The 22,907-nt window shown below is 40.3% G+C and overlaps 1 protein-coding gene across 3 annotated transcripts in view; it reads left to right on the top strand.

The window, feature by feature from the left end:
* Window positions 1–715: 715 nt before the first annotated feature.
* ASAP2 (ArfGAP with SH3 domain, ankyrin repeat and PH domain 2) overlaps window positions 716–22,907 on the top strand; it is a 95,230-nt gene continuing 73,038 nt past the window's right edge. For all 3 annotated transcript variants that reach the window (XM_076332813.1, XM_076332812.1, XM_076332811.1), the window contains exon 1: window positions 716–851. In XM_076332813.1, coding sequence (XP_076188928.1) covers window positions 726–851 — 126 coding nt within the window. In that variant the 5' untranslated portion in view covers window positions 716–725. The remainder of the gene's footprint in view (window positions 852–22,907) is intronic.

The raw sequence follows: 22,907 nt of genomic DNA, 5'->3' as shown, positions 1-22,907 counted from the left end.
ACTGGCCCTACCACCTCCAGGCAGCGACGGAGGGGACAGTGCAGGGACCTGTCCTGTGGGCTTCCACCCGTCCCTCCTTGCATCAGGTAGGCATCACACCTCACCTTCCCCTGCCCTTGGGTTCTTGTTAAACACGATCTTAATTACACGGCTGGATTTATCCTGCCTGTCCCTGGGATTACCCAGCCAGTGCCCACCGTTAGACCCGCGCCGTTCCCCCCCGCGTCTGCCCGTCTCTCTCTCCCCGGCGGGGCTCGGGAAGAAGGGAGGGGGCCGCCATCTTCTCAGAGCGGGCGGCGGGGCGCGAATGCGTGGCTGCAGGTCTCCTCCGGGCGTGCGGAGACTGAAGGGGGGGTCATACTGCTGCGCCTCGGCCCGCCTCCGCCCTGTGTGTGTGAGGGAGAAAGAGAGAGGGAGGGCGGGGTGTGGAGGCAGCTCCCGCCGCCGCCTCCCCCCCGCTCGCCGCTGGGCGTGTGCCCGGCCCCCGGTGCTGCGTGACAGCGCGGGGAGGAGGAGGAGGAGTGTGGGTGCGGGGAATTTCCTTGTGTGGCGACAGAGGAACAACACCGCTCCAGACGGCGGGGCTGCGAGGAGGGCGCTGCCGCCGCCGGTTGCCGAGCGATGTGAGGGGGGAGCCCCCCCTGGGCCCTCCCCTCCCCCCGGAGCCGCCTGCTTTCCCCCCCTCCCCTCTCCCCTCCCCTCGCCCCACTCATCCCCGCCCCGCCATGCCGGACCAGATCTCCGTGTCGGAATTCGTGTCCGAGACCAATGAGGATTACAAGTCACCTACCGCCTCCAACTTCACCACCCGGATGGCCCAGTGCAGGAACACGGTGGCGGCCATCGAGGAGGTGAGCCCCGGGAGGGGAGGCGCGGCGGGGCGGGGAGCGGGGCTGCGCAGCCCCCTCCGGCCTGGCTGCCCGCCGCTGCGGCGGCAGCAAAGAACAAGGCGCTACCGGCGCTGGCTCCTGCCGCTCCCTCTCCCCGCCCGGCCCTGAGGAGCGCCCTCGGCTGCCGCTGAGAGGAAATGGGGCTCGCCCGGGTGGAGAGGGGAAAGAAAAGGAGAGGGGGGAAGGGCTGAGACGCTGCTGCCCCTCAGCCCGCGGGGATCGCGCTCCGCCCGCCTCCCTGCTCTGAGCTCGCCCCTCAGCGCATGGCGGGGCAGGAGCGCCGGCCGCCCCCCACCCCCCTTTCTCTCAGCCCGGGGTCAGGGGAGCCCGAGCCCTGGTTTCTCTCTCCCCCTGGCGCCCGAGGAGCCCCCGGCCGGTCGGCCGCCCTCTCTCCTACCTGGAGGGGGGGCCCTTGAACTCCCCAGCCTCCCCCCTCTGCCCCTTCCTTCACAGCCACACCTGAACCGCCTCGGCCCCGTCGCCCCTCCTTCCCGCCCCACCAGCTGCCGTGTGGGGCTTGGGCCCTGGCGGTACGGGAGGTTGGAGTGTCCTTTCCCGCATGTATTTGTGTCTGCCTGCCTCCTGGCACAGGTGGGATTTAATCTTCTTTCCAGTCCCTGCACATAGAAATTTAAACACCCTCCCCGCCTCGGGCATATGCTTTAAGATAGTCTTCCCTCAGGAACCGCTTCTCCAGGTTGTGAGGCGATGCCTGGCCTTCCCGGGGAGGCGAGGACACACCGCCCCAAAGCGGCGCCGGTTTAGCCTCCCCTCGGTGCGTGGGAGCCTGAGCCCCCTCTCTTTTGCCTCCTCTTGGACAGCCTGGGCTGCGGATACTTCGTGTGAGCCGCTTTTGTTTCGCGAAGAGAGCTGTTTGTTTTTCTTTCTTTAAAGATACTCAAAACGTGCCGTTGAACCTGATGGTAAGAGCCCTCCCTACCACGGAGGGTGGCTGCCAGCACTGGGGAGAGGGAGACTCTTTTCCCTCCTGTTTCAAATCACAGGGAAATCTGGGACAGGTCTGAACACAGCGAGAGCACATTCCACTTCCCAGTCATATACACACAATGAAATGAGAAGCGTCTGTGTATCTTGATTCCTCTAGCAGCTTCTCTGAAGTAACTTGTGGGAGGGGGGGAATCTTACTTGTGATGCAGATTAATTTGCTCCATCTACCTGTTACATCAGTTCTTACAGTGTGTGTTTAGTTGATTTGTTTTGCAGTAAGCATATATTTTAAAAAGAGCCTCTTCAGCAAAAAGAATCTTGTCAGTAGTTGATGTCCCTTCTTACAAAAGAACTGCCACTAGCAATGGATTATTAACGTGTCTTAAGTGAGCAAAACTCAGGTTAGGTGTTTAAACACCCTTTTCAAGATTTTCCTGTTTTGCCAGTTCCCAAAACCACTAAAGCAGGGAGTTGAATTCAAAATAATCTGCACAGAAGGAATTACTGTTTTGTTCCTGAGGTAATTTTCTTCCCTGCAAGCTTGCACTTAAATGCCTGGATTTAATTATACCTTATTAACCTGATAGTCTTAAGATCAACAATTCTGTATCAAAGGCAACTATTTCTTGAAGAATATGTATAATAGTGAATTATTTTAGTTGTAAGGTAGAGCTGCCTAATAATTGATTAACACAAAATAGAAGTTAGTGTAAGCATTTGGGTCAAAAGCAGTTTTGCTAGATTTAGAGATTGTTATTACAGGTCTCACAAAAATTGGTCTTTCTCTAAGCCTCAATTTCTAAAGCTGTATGGTTGCAAAAGTATCATATCATTTCTCAGAAAAAACATGCAAAAAGTTTTTTTTCATTTTCACATCTGACGATATAAAATTTATATATGATGGCATGAAATTTATAACGTATATATCTTAAGGTCTTTTATAGATTCAATTCAATAAGTTGTATCTTAAACCTTTTTTTACGATAGGAGAATGATTCACGTTTAAAAATTTGAATATGGTGGATTCCTTATTTAAACTGTCTGCTTGGCATTTGTTTTTGTGTCAGATCTCTGATACACTGCTGTTTGATTTTTAAAGAAAATCAGTATGTTAAATCTTTGTATCTCTGCATATTTCGGATATTAGACACTGTCTGCTAGCTTAGGTACAAAAATTACCTTTTATGATGATGATAAAGAATGTGCCTAGTGTCTTACAGATCTAAGTAAAGTTTGCAAGGCAGGAGATGAGAGATTGCACTGGCTATAGCTGTTCTTAACAGTATTGATCTATCTAGCACTTTTGACAAAATATCAGCAGTTGCTGCCTGTTTCTGCTGCTGTCCTAAACCATATGTTGAAATGACTACTGAATTGTTGTCTTTGTGATTTATCAAGAGCAACAAACAAATTTTCATGGTTTCAAAACTGTGAAATCTTTTTTTAGACTTGGACTTCCTTGGTTTGGAAATACTCGGGTCCTTTAGCATGATGTGCCTGGTTTTTCAGGTTAAATGTGGTCCTTTGATAAAAAGCTGTCTATAAATTGTGTGATAGAGAAGTCAGTGCTCAGCACCTTTTTCTAAAAGGCTAGGCAATAATTAGTTCATCAGCTTGTTATGAACTAAGACTTAATAAAGTCTAAAAATGTACAGGTAATACAAGGAACGTGTTTGCGTTTCCAGTGTCACAAGTGCTGTGAAGCATCAGTTTCCAGTGCACGCTGCTCTGTTGCAGTAGACAGTATGGTTCTGAAAACTAGGAAGTCTGGCTGTGTATGATTTAGGGAATGTGTTGCTCAAAACAGTTAATGAAACCGTGCTGACTGCTGGCTTTGTGTGTGTGTTGATTTTAACAAGTGACTGTAAGAACTAGTTTATTAACTGAAGACAGTTAAGTTTTCATTTTCCAGGATATTGTATGCATGTATTAAATCAACAAATCAACTGGTTAATACTGATACTTTGAAGATGTCTCTTAACTGCTTTTCCCAGCAAATCTGTTTCTGGAATCGGCTATGCAACTGCGTGCATGAAGCCAGCTTGAGTCTCCCAAGCCTCGCGCTCCCTTGGAAGCAGAGGCGCAGGGGGCGGCAGTGCAAAAGCACAGGAGGTGGGGGCTAGTGTGAGTTGTTAGCCCAAGCTCAGCTCTGTGCAAACACAGATACCTGTCTCCAGGTCCCAATGGGAGGTCTTTTGCACTCATTAGCACTGCTGGCTACCAGTTTTGTAATTCTGTCTTAGTTAATTAGGAGGTATCTAATAGTGTCTTAAAAGTTTAGTTAATGAGGCCTTGCTTTCAGTGATGGAGTGGAAAAGGCTTTGTTAAGTGAGGAAATCAGTAAGATGTTGGACAATTACAAGTGTATAATTTACCAATATGTCTCTTAAATCAGTGTTTTCTGAACTTGGATTAACTGACCTCTGTCAGTTGCAGAATATTATTGATTTTTAGTATCAGTTTAAAGTACTTTGAGTTATACTGTTTTACGTGATTGTATACACCAATTACAAACCCCGGATCATGGCCTTTGACATCACCAGAAGCGCCTGCATTGCGGTTTGGGAACTGGTGCCTATTCAAATACTTGGAGAAAGAGAATCTGATCCTTTGCTCTTGGTAGTGGAAAAGGGATTAGGAAAGGCATGCTTGTGGAACACAATGAGATTTCAAAGGAAAAGGAATCATAATTTCTGCATTGTTCTCAGATTGGGATGTTGCTTAGCAAAATGTTGGGAATCTTTAGCTTCTGCTAAAACAAAATTACAAGTGAGCAGTGTATGTCACAGGCCCTTACAGGTTACTGTTTAATCTTTGCATGTATGATAGTGACTAAGATTAAACAAGTTTTAATTGATAGAGTGCAGAGCGTAGTCACATGATTGGGGGAGGGGTTGCTTGAAATCAGTAATCTACTCTGACAAATGCAGTCTTTTTAGTTGACTGTTTCTATTAAAGGTCCCAGGATCTGAAAATGTGTGGTGACCATTCTTAAGCTATGAACGCTTAAAAACCTGATTTTAGTACTGCTGTTACTTAGAACATACACTTCTCTCATTTATGTGCTGTAAGTTAAATAAAATAGTCCCTAAACTGTAATGGAGCCTGCGAAGTGGTCCTAATAGCTGTGATCATCAAAGATTTTTAGAAATTATTTTATAGAGTGATTTAATGACTAGAATCCAAGTGTGCCACTTTTTTTTGAAGCATAGGTTAAGTTCTACAATAAAGACTGGAACTGAAGCCCATAAAAATCCTACCTATTTATTTCTATTCTACCTGTTTATGGTGGTCCAGTGCTTGTGGACCAAGAAAGAAGGGTGGGGGGCTGTTGTGCAGGCTATTCTGCAAACAGAGAGTATGAGACTCAGCAGTTTATGTGCCGAAGACGTTTCCATCTAAGTCAGGACTTGAGGTGCAAAGTTTACCCCGCCTACTTAAACTTCACTGCATGCACAGATTTCCCTATAAAGAGAGGAGAATGGAAACATTGAGAGAAGTTTAATAGGTTACTGGAACACCCTCCCCAGCATAGGAGCACTTGCTACTGGGATGAATGTGTTGTAAGTAGACAGGACGAACGTGTGGTGGAAAGATGTAAAACATACAACTAAAAGAAACAGTGTAGTGGTACCAAAGATGGTCTTAGTTCTCTGGGTAGAAATAGATTTTAATTGTTTGGGGTCTATTTAAAAGCCACTGTCAGGAATTTCGGTAAAATACGTGAAATTAATATTAAAGCCATAACTTGTAATTTCAGGTCTCTACTTGCCTTGTTCTATAGGTCCTATTCCGTGATTATTGCACCTCAATGATTCTGTTATTTTATGGTTTAAAAGATTTTTTTTTTTTTTTTTTTTGTAATTTCCACTCCTGGGAATGCAGCATGTCATTTCAGTATCAAATCCTTTTCTTCCTCACTGTCACTTATAACACAAGTTTTTGTATCAGAAACGGTAACAATTTCTTGCCACCTAAGGCAATCCCGCAGTTTTCAGCTGGCTTGGAGAAGCGTAAGGGATCGATGCTTATTGAATTTCATTCCCTCTTGCACGTTAAAATTCTGTAATCCTCTCTGCTCTATTTTGGTTCTGCAAAGCCAACAAGGGTGAGAGGTAATAACAGCTTGGTAGGATGGGCGAATGTGAGACTGGATACATGCATACACATGTGTGTTTTTAAAATTTATACTTTTCCCATCATGTATTTTTTGCTTATTAGGTCTTTAGGACTGGAGTTCTGTCTTCCTGTACTACCTGATTGTGGCTTGCTTTTGAAAGCTGTGTGAAGAAGGTGTTTTCGTATACTTTGAGAAGCAGTAGGAAATGTCAGATATTGTAGTGCATTTTGGGAAATTTACTACTATTATTTGTATATTTCCTTTTAATAAAATATATCTTTGTGCCCACTATAACGTGCTATTTGGTAGAACACATTTGCACACTTCTCTTACCTCATTACTAAATACAGTCCCGTAAATGCATGTTGTTTAAAACTTTTTTTGTGTTCCACTTCTGCTTCCTTTCTGGAATCGTGATTCTCTGTCATCAGCATCCAAAGAGGTTTCTGGAAAAGTCATTATGACACAAATGGCATGATGATTTCAAAAGGAGTGTGGGAATTTTTTTCTTTTTGAGAGGAATATAGAGGATGGAAGCTGCAGAAATACAAGAGCTAAACTGTAGGTCTTCAGCTGGAGCTTTGTGCATATTTTAAAATACACAATACACTTAAACCTTTAAAGTACAGGCAATGTGCGGTCAGTTAAAACAATTTCAAGCTGTGCACCTTACCTTGGTGCATCCGATGATGCATCTGCTTCCTATTACCAAATGCCCCCATTCCCCATAGGAGGATCAATGGAAAATACGTACATTTCTGAAGTGTTTTACTAACCGTGGCTTTTGTCTTTTGATTTTTCCCTAGTGCTGCTGCATTTCTCAGAACCATCTTATCTGGATTTAGTGTACTTCATGCTGATGCTAAAAGAGAGCAGACATGGAAAGTGGCTAATTCTGCTTAGGTTTAACCCACCTTCACTTCCTCTTCTCATCTTCATGTTGTTTTCTGTGTACCATAATATACAGCAATGCTAGGTAAAGGTGAGGCCTTCGTTCTGAAAGGCATTGCAAAGTCACAGGACAAAAGCCTAATCCCTGCTCCAAAGCACTTACAGTCCACATGTCAAGTGGACATGGCTGGTCAGTACAGGTGGAGGAATCCAAGAAAACTTGGTGCACCTGACTAGTGTACTGTGTTTGTAGCTGAACCACCGTGAAGTGGTTTCTTTTTATTCATATGCATTAGAGTAGTGGTTCTTAAACATTTTAGTTCAACTCTTAAATCTTTTATTTTTTTATAATTTGTACCTCCCGTATGTGTGTATGTATATATATTACATACAACCATTCCCTACCTAAACTCCTGCACCCCAGCTTCTGAGCCTCACTCTTAACAACCCACATGATCTGTCTGCCCCATTTCCTCAGAAACAACCTTTGCTCCTGAAGCCCCAGAAAAGTTGGGCCTAGCCCTATTTAGGTTAGCTCTTCCCTCTATTGTCTTGGGTATCAAGCTTCTCTATACTTTCTTGATGTTTACAGTCTCCTTATCTCTCTTAATTTCTTGAAACTCCTTTGCTACAGGGGTTATTGGTGCTTTGCCCTCCCTCCATGGAGCTCCCTAGCCTTGCCCCCTCTGCAGCAGCCTTGGCCCAGCCCTGTCCATGGTGCTAGAGCCAGGGCTGGGGCTCGGATTGGCTTCATGCTAAGCTGGGGTGTCTCTCACGGATGGGCTAGCGGCAAGAGTCTTTACCTGCCCTCAGTCCTCACTGGCTCTAAATAAATGTTATATTCTTCATGAAGTTGCTAGAGAGGGAAGAACAGACGTTCTCTGGGTGAAATCTTACTGCAGCTTCTCCAGCTGTGGGGATATCTTCCCTCCTCTCTCCTCTTCCCATTCTATGATTTAGTGATCTGTATAGCTCAGAGGAGTTTGTGGATGCTATAAAACGTAAGTGTTGGTAAGATAAGTACCAACTAAGCGTTGGTAGGAAAACATGAAGGTGTGATTCTAAAAAAACAAATGGGTGTTCGTGGCTGGAGTTAGTCTGATCGGAGGGAGGGGGAGTGATGAGTGAACAAGAGATGATTGGTGTTGCCTACTAATAAGTATTAGAATCAAAGACCACTGTGTTACATTTGATGCAAAGGAGAGTGCTGTTACAAGTATGGAGAGGGATTCATTGCATAGAAGACAATCTGAAAGGTTTAGTATCATGAGTGGATGTGACTGAGGGAGACTGTATTTGTCAAGGCTGGAATGTTGAAATAATCAAAATTAAATTATGAGATCATGGATAAAAACCTTAGCTTAGATTGAAAGGCTATATTTTAGAGGTACTATGCAGAAGGGATCTGCATGGTTGATGATGGACAGGTTTTGGTTTAAGAGAACCTGTTGGTTATGGTCTGGTAAAGCGGGCTGTCTGCTAACACTGCAAGCATGGTGGAAGAGAGCAAGAGGAATAAATAATAGCTGTATTTCAGCCACATTATGGTCAGACATCTGTGACGACAAGCCAAGATGCTGACTTTTACAGAGGGAGACATAAAAGCAGGAGAAGCTAAAGTGAGAATCGCTGATTTAAAGGCAGAAATCAAGTGGATGTTGCGGATGGGACTGGAAACAAGTGAAGTGTTTGTTGAATGGTTGGGGCTCAATTCATTGTGTACTAAAAGTGAAACAAAGAATGAAAAGCAAAACCAAGGAAAAACAAGCAAAAAAAATTATATTTAGGGAAAAGTTATTAAACTGAGAGCTGGTGAAGTCAGCAGAACTGAAGAGTTTATGTACTAAAGCATGAAGAATGTTCATGAAGTGTATCCCAAGAAAGGGGAAAATTATGGGAAAAACTACAGACTTGAAACACCCCAAGAAGAATGTCACAAATGGGACACAAATGGAGCCTGTCAGAAATGGGAAGAAAAAGAAAGCCAGGTAGTCAGAGGAAAGTTTTGCATTAAAGAGTGTGTATAAAGACAAAAGACAAATTTGCAAAAGTCAAGTTTCTTTAGGAATGACCGCAGGCAGTAAAAAAACCAAAAACACTCTTTAAGCACATAGAGTTGTGAGGAGAAAAAGAAAGGAAAATACACAGTTAGAATGTAGTAGTATTAAAGGTAATGTAGGTATTGCCAAATCTAAATGAGTGCTCTGCTGCAGTTTTTGAGCTCAAAGTGTGCGAGAAGGTAGAATGGATAGTGGGAATAGAGGTGTAAGTAAGCAAAGCAATAAACAAAACTGTGAACTTAAAGCACTCGGTTTGTTGGGGCTGGTTAACTTATTTTCCAGGATTCTGAAAGAACTAGGATGGTAACTAGCAAATACTCCTAACAAATCCTCTGAAGACTAGGATGATATCTGATTTAAGCACAGAGGTTTAAAAAGGCAGCGGTGGAGAGAAGTATTTACAGCTAGTAAAAATGATTGCAATGGATGCAGAAATGCAGACCGTGACTGTTAAATTGAGGAGGAGAGATGTTCTTACTCAAAGATTGCAAGTATCCCTGGATGAGTCGCAGGCTAGTAAAGTAACCAGTTCCCCTTCCTGCTTCCAGAAATGCTTGAAAAATACTATAAACAAGTATTTACAGCAACTGCCACTGCTATGCACGAAGACAGTACTTTCATGTTTGCTTTAATTTTTTAAGTTGTAGTATAGTCAGATGTGCAAGAACTTCACATCAGGAGAAATTGTGTGGCTCCTTGTTTATTCTTGCATTGGTGCTGTCAATTTCTTATGGAAAAACGGAATTACTGAGAATCATACATGTAAAGCTGTAGAGGGTGATTACACCTGGGTTTCATTTAAAGTTAAAATCTCTGCTTTGGTCCATTTTAACTGAGACAGATTTTTTTTTTTTTTCCCCATGCCTTAAACCCAGCTGGAAAATGTAGATCAAGTTATGGGACAAACAGAAGTTTGGTGTTTGTAACTATTGATTTTATTGCAAGCTGATGGTAGGATTGCTTCTCTTTTTTTCCTAGTGTTTCCCCCACAGTCTCACATTTGTTAGTACCAAGCTCAAGCTCTTCTGTATGCAAAATGCTTACTCTATGTAGTTGCTCTCGGTGGGGACAGAGATATAAGCTGGAAGAGTTTTGGTATTAGATACGAGATTTTCTGTGATTAAGATGACTACCAGCTTCTTTTATTTGGACTAAATCCAGACTTCTTTCATGAAGTTTACATCAATGTAGGGATTAAGTGGAGGAGTAAATTTGGCTAGGAAACAACAAAAATTGGGAACACAAGAAAAAGTAAGACTCGGAAAGTAATAGACAGCTGAAATGTCTAAGAGGTAATATGAGGATCAGTCAAAAGTGAAGAGTAAGAAAATGGAATCTGAATTAAAGACAAACTGGGAGTCGAGAGAGTCATCCATAGGCAGAAGTACTGTGATAGCATATGAGGAGTGGAGGGTCAGGAATTGGCATATAGGCAGAAGAAGGAGGGGATAAGGAAATGCATCAAAAGTCTAAGGAAGTTCAGAGGAATCAGTATTGACAGGAACTGCAAAGGACGGGGGAGTGCGGCAGTGTTTATGCAGGAAGTAGGATGAAAACGCCAGGCAGAGAATGTGGAGGGAGGGCTAATGTGAAAACAATCAGTATAGTAAGGAGGCAGGCAGGGATATAGGGAAGGGATAGTGAGGCAGGGATATAGTGAAGGGATAGTGATGGAGGAAAGTGGATAAGGGTGATATCATGGCTACATCCTACCCTATAGTTCAGGACAGTGGAAGAACTTATATATCCAGAAAATGGGACATAGTACTAAATATTATGCAGACTATTAGCTGTTGAATATTCTCAATTTTATTTGGAAAGAGAAAATAATTTACCTTATGGGGAGAATTTATTGATGGAGGAACTGAGATACAGCGCTGTAACTGAATAGCTTTTTTCTTACGAGCCATGCTGCTTTGCACGAAATAAGCTTGGGTAGTGTGATTGAGTACTTTTCATCTAGAGTAGTAGGCTTTGTTTTCAAGTGAGTAGGTGTTGGACAGAATTTGAAAAATTTGCTTCTTTGTATATGTGAACTCTGTTTCACAAAATATTTACTATGAAAGTGACATATTGTTCAGTGAAGTGTATTTCTTTGGAGTATATTCTTTAAGAGGTGGCTGTAAAAGTTAACATGAAAGAACCTATAGTATAAATTCTAGTATCTGATTTGTTAAACCAAGAAGAAATAGAGAATTGAGAGGGAAAGCTGAAACTCTCCTCCTCATTGTCTGGGAGCAGTATGGTGTATAGAACCATCTGCTGTTTGAGGACCCCTCAGCTATCCCTGATTAAAGATCAGATTATCAATGTAGTTCTAGTCTGAAATCTATAATTCTGTCTAGGCATTATGCTAAGTATGCGTGTAGATACATCAAAACAGCTGAAGTGATTAGAGCTGAACAAATTACTTTTATGTTGCTGAAAGCTTTGTTCTACATTTAGAAAACATATAGGAAGGGAAAAAAGTAGTGAAGCGATGTGAACATTCATATGGATTATTTTCTCATGTTTTATGGTTTCTGTTCTTTGTTAGTGAAAGATTTCTTTCCTAGGATACGCAATTTCAAGGAAACTTAGACTGTATTCTAGGGAAGTCAACTTAGAAACAAATGCATATACTGATCATTTTAAGCCCCTTCAATCAAGCAGGATTACTGTTTGGCTATAGCAATAGGAGTGGAAATTTCCTTAGCACATGCAAACACAGAGCCCCTGCTCTGTTGTCACATGCAAAACATGCAGTATAGAGTCTTGCAAAGCACATGTTTTTAATCATTTGTTTGTTTTCCAGAACTGTAGGTGTATGTTACACAACAACAGAAAAAATACCAGCAGAGTCCTCCTACACTTTGAGCTCCATGTAGACTAGATGCTAGCTGCGCTGAAGAGAGGAGTAGCATTGAAGAAGCAATGAAGTAGTAAATCTTTTGTAAGCTGCTTTTTGTTTGGTTTCATTCATTCTTTTACTTCATTCTCTTCTGTTGCTTAACTGCTCTGGTTGTGGATGACAACCTTTTCATGTAAGTATTTTCAGTCAGTCTTCTCTGTGCTAGGGATGGAGTGGTAGTGTTTGCCACTGCCTTCCCTGTCCCTCAAGCCATATGGATGTGGTGATGGTGCAAGGATGTGTGGTGCCTGGTCACATATAGATTCAGGTGTTTCTCTCTTCAGTTTCAGTCAGTTGGTTCAGTAGCTCTTTACTATTTCTTTTAAGAACACAACAAAAGTGCTGATAGGCCTGGACCTGCTTCTCTGTTCTAAACTGCTTCAATTTTAAATGCAGAAGTTGTTCAGTGTTTTGTCTTAGGTAGCAGCTGTGTATGAATTTACCTTTCTAATGCTCAGTGGTATAGGGAAGTACTGTTTACTCCATTTTATAGATATCTTCTACGTATGTGAACTCCCGAATTATTTTGGCAAAGGTTACCCTGGGGGGAAAGCTTTTATTTTTACATCAAATATGATGTAAATGGGTGTTTTATATCTACTGTTTGGTACACTAATAATTGTGTGACTTAAAATTCACTTACACTTCTAGGAAGTTGACCTTAGTGACAGGAGTGCCTGAACTGTTAATTTTAGTTAAAGCTGTTGAAATTCCAGCAGAATTTAAGATCGTTGTTTTCAAGACTGTAATAGTGTCTTGAGATTCTCTAGTTGGTCACCTAAAATGAATGACAATATGTGACAGTTTGGATGCATTCTTTCATTTAAAAACAGATTCTCAAATGGAAATTCATAGAATATTACGTTTATGCATTTATACAACAAGAACTCAAGCTTTTTACCGACAGCTACAGCGTGACGAAGCATCAACAAAATTAAATTAGTGCAATTTCTTTTTTCCATTTAACCAAAAGAGGAAGATACTGATGTTATCAAATATTTGATTGCCATAAGTTGGCTAATCTTATATTTGCATTAGCTGCTGTTAATTATGCTATCATGCAGTTACTTTTTAATGGGGAAAAAATGTATTAATACTGAGAGATCACGCAGAGATTTTCAAACGTGGTATACTGAATTATAGAGAGGTTGGAGTGCAAATCACAGGCTGAAGTCTGGAAGCCACTATAGAATAGGAATAGTTTTACAGCGTTTCAAAAGAAAATAAGTTTTATCATTTGACACTGGGCTTTCGTGTGAGAACTGGTGAATGAAACTGAAAGGTTAACTATACAAAATGTGTTAAATTGTGAAAGGAAACAACACTCCACTGAAGAAAACTAAGCTGTAGTAATTAATTTGCCACCAGTATTATAGGTAGATGCCTTTCATGAATTTCTAGCGTAATAATAGAGAGGTGGTGTCTCATGTATTGCTTTACTTCTGCCTGTCTAATTTTGACAGCTGGTTCAGTTTTTCCCTAGGAATACTTGGTAGATTTGAGGTGATTTGTCTTTGTCTCTTCTGGAGTCCCCTCTAGTTACCTGCCATTCTTTGTTGTGGGAGTACGGTGTCCTAAAAGTTCCAGGTGTATCATGAACTAGATAAAGTTTGTGTGCCTTTTATTCCCTTTCAGAATGGCCACCTCATATATATGTCTGCCAAAGATGTTTGTAATATAGATTTTGTTATTTATTTCTGTTAAGAAGTTCTCAGAGGCCTGTTAAGACTGAGGTTTGATTGTGCTATGTTGCTGTAGACTCTTTTCTTGGTTAATTTCTGGTCCCCAGAATTACTGGATAAATATAGAAGATAAACAAAGAAAAAGTCAAAGGAGTGCTGGATGGGGAGGGATAGGTCATTTTATGGCATCCAGTTGATCTGTGCGCACACCACAAAGGTTTTCACTTTTAGGGTAGAGTAAATGCATCATATATAGGGGAAACTTGCTATTTAGTTTTTCATCATTTTATAGAGATTGCAACTGGGATGTCTGCCTGGTTCAAGTAGAGGGTTTGAAGACTACTAAAACCAAATTAAACCATTGATATGGGAACTTTTGAGTATCTGGAAAGTGTTTCATTTGTTGATTACTCCCATAAATAACTAAAAATTCTCTATTCAAAAAGCTTGTCATTTGCAGAATAAAAGGGCATTATGTTCTGCAAAGATTAATTCTTCTTGGCTCTGATGGTGTACAAAAGGATCTAATACTAGGGAAAAGAGTACTGAATTGAGAAATCTGCGAAAGGAAAATCCCATCAGCCTAGCTCATCGTAAATGCTGTTGAGCGATACAGGGTGAGGATCAGCCTCTTCCAACAGCTGGGCTCCGAACCACGAAGAGCTTTGATGGATGCTGACAGCAGACAGAAATGCAAAAACATGAAGCTAGAGAAAAGTCTCTTGCAGGCTGAGCACCAGAGAATTTTGACATGGGTAAAGGGATGGCAAAGTTTACTTGGCTGTTCAAGATAGTAGTCACTGGAACTTTATCTTGTTATCTATGTTACTTTGTTTTACATAATGATATGTCTTAGGATGTTGAAGCATGTAGTACTAAATACATGGATATGGATATGAGGAATTGGCTAGTGCAACTGGAAAATTAAACAACAATGAAATAATAAATAAGGGAGTTTTATTTACATACCCTTTGTTTAAAAATGAGCTACTGTAAAGAGTAAGTGCATCAAGTCTATTATGTTGCTTATGAGATCTGTATTTAAAGTCCAGTCATCTTGTCTTTGAAAACAGATAGCTGCAATGTTGGTGGTGAAATTATGAAAAGAGAAGGAAAAAAATATTTCTCAGTGTAAAAATTGGTTAATGCAGGAGGTGGATGTGTTCTGGAGAAACAGTTGGCATAAGCGGCCTCCATTCTTTTCTCTTAGGCAAGAGGTTTTCTTATACAAAAATGCTTGGTGTCTGCCTCCTGCTTAAGTATCTGTTGCATTTCCAACTTTATGTAGCGAGGGAAGCATGTGGAAATTGGATGATTAATACACAGATACAGCACCTTTTTTGTTCAATGTGCAACAGTATCATGTAGTGACTTGTATTAATGATGTAACATTTTGTAGGCTCTGAACCTCTGATTTGGGATTTCTCTTTACTGATAGAAGTGGTTTCTGAGAGAATTCTGATTTTTAGGCATCACTTCTTTGTTTTAATAAAAAATAAAGTCATTGGACAAAGTCATTATGCTCAAGTGTGTTTTTGTATACAACAGTGTCAAATTTTCCCATCTTTTACCTTTGCAAGAGAATTACCTTTTACTTGCAAGTATTAATTTCCCAAAGCAGTGGTATTACCTCTTTCCACCATGCATACCCTTAGCTGTATGCACAATAGTTTAGAGCCAAAATGTTTACTACATTTTTCTGCCAGATAGACCAGTGCTTGTTCAAACAGATTGCCTTGGCATTGGGCCCACAAGCACCACAAACCCAGATGCTGGAGAAATAATGCTTTTGTGGAAAGGGACTTTGCAGAGACAATTCTGTCATAAACCCTGTCCTTTTTATTGCATGTCTGTCTCTGCACCTTCACAGTCTCTTAAGTAGACAGGTCTCACGCCTAAGAGCTTATTTATACAAATTAACTGTCATAGCTACTGTAGAATATGATGTTCTGGAACATTTCTTCACATGCATACTCCAAATAAAGTATTACCCAAAATTAAAGTTTTTAAAATTATTATTCTGTAACACGTTCAGAGGCTAGAATGCCTTGCCCCAGACTATGCCTATGAGGTTTTTTCCCACTCTTTGTATCAGTCCCTCCCTGAATGTGCCAGGTGATCAGCGGAAGGAAACTGGAGAGGATTTAGAAAAGAAACTAATACATGGAGGGAGGAAATGACATAACAGTAGGAGAATGGAAAGAGGATTTTGGAGGGGGATAACATAATTTAGGAAGTTTTTCACCACCTTCTGTAACAGAAAAGTGGATTGAGGCCAGCAGTGTAGACAGTTCATTTCTAGTAGAAAAATAACAAACTGAGATAGAATGTCTGTGGATATCTCTGATCTTTTGAGTCAGAGAGGATTAATTACAGCAAGTATCAGATTGCCTGTAAAGATACACCAGAAAAGCGAAACGATTGTGCTTGCTGGGTACGAGTATTTGAAACTTGCTGTTGTTACTTTTTAAACAGACCAGTCCAGTAAGGCACAAGAGCTGACTCTTGCTCTGCTGTCTCTACAGTAATTATTTGATCACTTCTCTTTTCCTTACTAACTGAGCAAGTTTCTTCCTGCATACTTTTGTTTTTGGGAAGGACGTTCCTAATTGTGTTCAGCATCTGCAGCAGCCTCTGGCATTATTACTTATTCTGAAATACTGGAATGGGTGAAGTACAGAAGGATTTATGGCTATTGAGTAGCCTGATGTTTTAATGCAAATTGCTGAAATTGAGAGTGAGATTAGATTTTGTTTTAAAGATATAATGGTTAGGATAATTGTTTATATTGGATCTGAAGTCAGTATGTTAATATTTTATTTGTATCTTTGTCAGTTAGATGTGCAGTATAGGGAAGAACACATAGGTTCCTGTCTCCAGGATTATTTTTCAAATTACTTGAGGATTTGTTTCCCAGAATTTTGTTACTGCTTTAGCAGTACTTCCAAGCATTTTGTTGTTGTTGTTGTTCCAATGGACTCTTTATTTCTTTAAAAAAAAAAAAAAAAAATTGGTTACCTTGAGACTTCTCACAAATTCGGATCCAGTTCTGTGAATACTTTCAGCAAAAACCCCATCCAAATAACCAAAAATGTGAAATAGTTAATTTTAGCCTTTCTAAAATGAAGCTGCTGTGGGTAAGAAGACAGGAATGTATTAAAGACTTTCAACTGTTTTAAATAAAAAGTAGAGCAAAGATGATGGCTGCTTCCTTCCCCTTCCTCTCTCGCTACTTCCCACAGTAGGCTGTCGTGCAGTCATGAAGGCACTCACACTGAGCTGTGAGAAGTCGAGTTTAGTTTTCTTTCCCTTGTCTGGAGTTAGAAAACTTGGGCTTCTTGTTTCTCTTGAGAATAGCCTGTTGGGCTGTGTAGTGTTTCTGGTTGAGAGTCTCTCAGTCTTTTCTTTTTAAACTGATTGCTGGAAACTGGGAGATTATCCTGGGGAAGGATGTGTACATGCTTTTCTTTGCTTGCTGCCCTCAACATCTGCTGTTGGCCACTACCGAAAGAGGATATCAGGTTAAATGGAGTGTTGGTCTGACCCAGTATGGCTATTTTTCTGTTCCTCTACAGATAAATAATTATTTTCTGGGCCACAAAGAAATAAGGTGCTGGTGTAAAGATACTTGCATAAGATAAAGATCCAGACTTCTGCTGTAAGTTTGGCACAAAAAATGTTTAATGAACATCTAACCAATAGAGCCTGGGGACTCTCCATTTATGCTGCTAGTGCCCTGGTTTTCCTCATACCCTTTGGTTCTGTAAAAGGTGCCAAAATCATCTTTGGGATGTTCAGTTACTCAGTTTCTGCCTTCCTGCTTTTTTTCCTCCCCCATTTAAATGTGATAAAAACAGAACAGTTTGTTTTCCCCCCACTCCATTGAAAAGAGCAAATAATACATTTATTTTTTGTGCCAGCCTGAAATGTATTAAATATATTTATTAATTTGAGCCAATACCCCTTCCAGAAGAAAGAAGCCTGTATATTGCACAGATCTATTTAGACAATATAGATTTTTGGATTGATGCTAGTTTTGAGGTTCTTTTTTTTTTTTTTTTTTTTTTCCCTTTTGGGAAGCAGCAATGCAATGTTTGAACATTGTATTTCCCAGTGGGCTTAAATCTTTCTAGGCAATGTGAAATGGACTTGAACAGCTTTATTATTATTGTTATTATTATCTTAAAGTGTCAGGGCAGGTTGCGGCATATGAAGTAGGAGGTAGAATGACATTTCACGAAGTTTAGTAACCCTGGACTGATTTCTTTCTGGTAATAGGGGTTTGGTTCTAATTAGTTGGCACATTTTATTGTTCAGAGTAGAAAGCTTTGAAGTAGTTAAAATGGAAATTGGCCTTTGGCAAGTGAAACTGGACCATGAGGAAAAAAGCTGATCACTGGTAGTTGAGTCCTCTCTCTAGTGCTCATTTTAAAAGCTGTGTTTTCTTCTGTTTATTTTGGTATGTTTGTCCCCCTCCTTAGTATACTTATTACAGCCACGTTTGTTGCTAAATTCTCATCAGGCATATAGAACTTTAAAATATTTTGTGTAATGATTTGAATTGCTGCTTCTACACTATATATGGGCCTCAGAAATGCATTTACTTCATTATTGTAATTTTGAAATTTTCAGCCTGTGGCACCCCAAACACCTAACGCTTGTATTACCGAATACCTTGTGAAAAATATGTTAGCAATGTATCCAAAGCACGTTTGTGATGGGTGCCAAAATGTTAGCCTTAACTTGCTAGGAAAAAAACAATGTGAATTACAATTTTAAAAAAAAATCACATATTGCAGGTAATTTTAGGGTTGGGTTTTTTGTGGTGTATATGATCATGTGTGGTAACTGCACAGAGAGAGAGAAACTAATTGAAGATACAGCAAGAAAAATGAAAAATTACAGATTTTTCAAGTGTAGCAAATAAACTTAGACATCTTTTGCAATTGTTTTCATTGTGTAGCCTTAGGTTGTGAGGTAAAACAGTTTTCAAACTAAATCATGTTTCTATGCCATTTTAAGAGAGATTAGCTATGCATTTTGAAGAATACTACTGATATGAGCACCAGGTTTGATAATAAATTTCTTACCATTCATGTATTTTAATCCAATATTGCCATTTATTTAGAAGCCTTGAAATTCATTTCAAGAGAACAAGATCAATACCAGGCTGATCATAGCGTATTTGTTTTAGACTTGTCAAACAAGTCATCTCTATGATCTCTAGATATGCTACAGCAACACCACATAGATTCTGATATAAAAAGTAATTTACCTTAAAAATGTTTCCCAAGATTAACATTAGAAGTCACATAAAAGTAAATGAACAGAAGACATAAATACTGTGTTCGTAAAAATATTGCTCTGACAAGGGCATGCTCAGGAAGGTAACTTTTGAGTTTATGTTTCAGTTCATGCTGCGTAGCACCACTTCTACGATAATGTAGCTTCTTTTCTAATGTACTGTATAGAATTCAGGTTTTCTTGGACAAAGAAAAGGATGAGAAAATATGAAGAACAGTACTAAAGACAAAGAGCTGACATTCTCAAGTTCTGTGCTGAAGTGACTCCTTTGAAACTCTAGTTGTGAATAAGCACCAATGTCTTTCAATTAAACAAAGGCAAAGTCCCCCTCCCCATCTTTTGGTCTATAAGCAAGACTAAAATACAGTATTAAAGATGCAAAGTTTTTCAGTATTTTGTCCATTAGTCTGTAGGCATACATAGCCACTCTTAAATGCAGTATTATCAAAAGATTTCACAAAGGAATGGAGGACTAGAAGAAACCTACTACAGGAGCAAGTCTAGTTTCTTACCACAATAGGAGACAACATAATCTTTCATAAATTTATTCAGGTCTCTCTTAACATAGCTAGATGTCTGTTACCCTTTATCTCCTGTTTAGAAAGCTTTCCAGAATTGGATTTGTTTTTCCCAGTTCCTAGTCGCAGTTTGTTCAGGTAGAGCTTTTACTCAGCTGTCTTATGCTAACATTTTTTAGCTTAAATATTTCTTGGTGTTTATCCCTTTTTCCTCTTTGTTACCACCAGTAAGGCATTTAGGTAGGACCCTTTCCATTCAGGAGAGAGGAGGCTACCTACAGCCTGTCTGTCAGGGTAGCTGAACAAGTGCAAGGTATGGGCAATCAGTGCTATATTATCCAATCAAAATTGCATTGATCATTAGTTGCCTAGGTAATAGCCCAAACACCCTTGGGTGACTGGGGATCATTTCAGGAAGGCAGCCTGTTCTTCCTACGTTTTGTGCTTTTTAATTTTTTAAAATTATTTATTTATTTAAGCATTTTGTGCTTTTTATTTATTTATATATGTGCAATGGGCACATTCCAATTCCCTCTAGCTATCTGCTTGAGCTAGCTGATTTTAAGTTTGCTACAGCTTATTCCCAGTAATCTAATTACAAAACCAGAGCAGTTCAAGAAGGACTTTTTATTCCATTCCGTACTTCACATACTGGTGGATGAAAGAAACACCTACATTGCCTCCCATTTTGTGTGTGTAATTTTTCTGTAATTGTTTATCAGAGTCAAAAATCCAGTGGTTCAGAGAGACATGTAAGCTGTCAGGATGAACATTTTGGACCTGCACCTTTTTTGCATTTCAAACAGTATGTAGTATTCAGTGACTTTTTCTTTATTTGTTTGTTTCCTTGTCTTTGGTGGAAGGAGATCTCCTGTATCTTCATGTTTTTGTTTTTCATGGATATATTGCTTTGGCACCCTGTGGTGATTCTGCAATCATCTGGTAAGCCAAACCCCTTTATTCTCCTTAGTTTTTTCTGGCTGATCTCCCAGTTTATACATGTATTTTTCCCTTGGATACACAACTTTGCAGTCTTCACTGTTGAATTTCTTCCCATTCTCATTAATCACATCAATGAATTGAATCAACGATAAAAGTCATATTTTTAAAGAATGAAACATAGTTTATTTTTGTGACAGTTTGTTCATTTTGCTAATTACAATACTCTTTTAGGTTTTATATGCAAATACAATTGCATGGGGTACCGACTGTCACAAATTACTTCAATTTCTCACTTTTTTTGGTTTTTCTTTTTTGGCTGGGGGAGGGAAGAAATAACAAGTTGAGTCCATGTTGCCTTGATACAAAGGTAGGATACTTTGCTACTGGGATAATTTTTCTTTGTTTTTCATGGCTTTGGAGTGGATCATCTCCCTGAACAGAAGCTGAGCCGAGTCGTCAGCTAGCAAAGTCAGTGTTAAGTCAGTGTTAGCCAAGGTGGTATTTAGCCTGCTTCAGTCATATTGGCTCCCTGGATGTTTCAGCATCAGTGTCTGCTATCACCATAAAAATGTGGTAGCAGTTTCCAGACAAACTGAACTTACAAAGCTTGTTCTGTTGCGGTGAACGAATATGTGAAGAAATGCCGAGACCAATGTAATGCTAAGGATTAAAAACAAATGTAGCTGGTAGAGATAACAGCATAATAAAAGCACTCACCACAGTCATGCAGCTACTGAATTCTTGTTCAGAAATATCCCTGGAGGATTCTTCAGCAGGAGCACCTGGGTATGTTGGTCCTCCTACTCATTCCCATTTTTTCCCATTCTCTTTTCCGTTGGGTTGTGTTGTATCAAAGGGCTGCCTGATGGCCAGAGCTGGAAAGTTGACCCAAATGAAAAATAACTTTTTTTTTTCCCCCCCTTGCATCATTTTAAACACGGATTGCTTCTCTCCTGTGGTTTATGACACATGCCCACAAGTACTTGCACTGGCACAGCTGAAAAGGCAGGCAGGGGAAGAAGGGAGGACCTAAGGAAGCCTGACCTGGCAGTCCTGTACATTTTCACCACATTAGGGCTTTAGGTTTTGCTTGTTCTGTTGCCCTCGGTACTGTTTGTGGGTTTTTTTGTTCCTGTCATCCTTGTTTTGAATTTTTATGTGGACTGGCTGGCTGAGATAGCCGATGCTTGAATTGCCGTCACTGGTGTGTTAGGGGCATTAGCTATCATTTCTGTTGGACTCTGACTATGCTGTGCCTTACGGGTTTGCTCTTCTACTGCCTAATCCCAGGGAAAGTGGGAGTTGGTTGAGAGAAGTTGCAAACCTAAATGGTGACTTTGGTTGAGGAAGAGAAAAACTTGAAGTTTTTCCCTTACTGAGCTTCTGTGCTTTCTGACTGAGGCAGTCATGGGCCAGAAGATTTTATGAATCCATAGGTCTGTCTGGATCCCTGACCACAGTAGTACAAGTGGTTCATAATTCATCCAATGTGTTTATCCTTCCAACACTTCTCTTTTTTAAGAAGTATTGTCTTCTTTTTTTTTTTCTTCTCTCCCTCCCCCAAACTAAGATGCAGAGATTAAAGAATTTATCAACTGCACACACAAATCTGAGACTTAGCTGGCAACTGAATCTATAACTTTTAAGTCTCTGGCCGTCAGCCTTCTCTTCTCTTTGGACTGTTACTTGTAATGCTTGTAGTTGGAGACATTCCTTTCGCTTTGTCTCCAAGAGGGTAATTGCCCTTCGATGCAGTCGTCGATGAAATTATCATTCCTCTGTAGTCAGCTGATCAGATGGTGCTTTTCTGAGGTTATTTTTAGAAATCACTGAATACACAATGAGGGAGTTTACTTCGTGTACTCCCATCCAGACAGGTGACTAATCTAACCTTTGAGATCGCACTGTATAGAGGTTTGTTACAGTGCATGCAATTCAAATTGCTGATGAGGGTGAATAGAGCTGTGTGTGACTTTTATGGGCTTTCTTAGTTTTTTTGGTTTTTTTTTTCCCTTCCTCTGTACTTCAGAATTCCATGTGAAAAGGCCTCTGCACTTCTGCTGCTAATATGTTTCAGATGTGAACTATAAAGATGCTGGAGGTAAAACTTCAATGAATATAGTAATACCATAACACTGTAACGTTAACGTTAAGGCAACATCTAAATCTGTTGGTTTCCATGGAATGCTGCAAAGATTTTGCCCAGCTATTTATGGTCTGAACGGATTCAGTTTAAGAATACTCCCATAAATATGAGGGATAATATTTCCTTTTGCATTCAGTATGTTGAAATAATTGCATAGGGTCCTCGGGACTGACTTTTCTGCATCATTTCTCTTACACAAATTATTAACAATAAACCAATGGTAGGTCAGATGTGTAGCTGCTGCAATTCACTGAAATCTTTTGAATGAAAACTGGAATTAATTTGGTGCTTTTTGTTTGCTTTTTTAGCATGTATCATGCTAAACAGCTCTTGGCGTAATATAATTTGTAGTGTTCGGTATTGTTCTTCAGTGGGGTCTAAAGACATTACTATCTCTGGAACTCATACTTAAATTTTCTTGCAGTTTCACAAAGGGGTTTTTTTTGTTTGTTTGTTTTAAATCATTTGTATAACCGTAATTCTGCCTCTCTGTTCCGGAACAATTGTACATTTTTG

This window comes from Aptenodytes patagonicus, chromosome 3, assembly GCF_965638725.1.
Source record: "Aptenodytes patagonicus chromosome 3, bAptPat1.pri.cur, whole genome shotgun sequence".
Classification (NCBI taxonomy): domain Eukaryota; kingdom Metazoa; phylum Chordata; class Aves; order Sphenisciformes; family Spheniscidae; genus Aptenodytes; species Aptenodytes patagonicus.
This window is presented reverse-complemented; position numbering and strand designations above follow the sequence as displayed.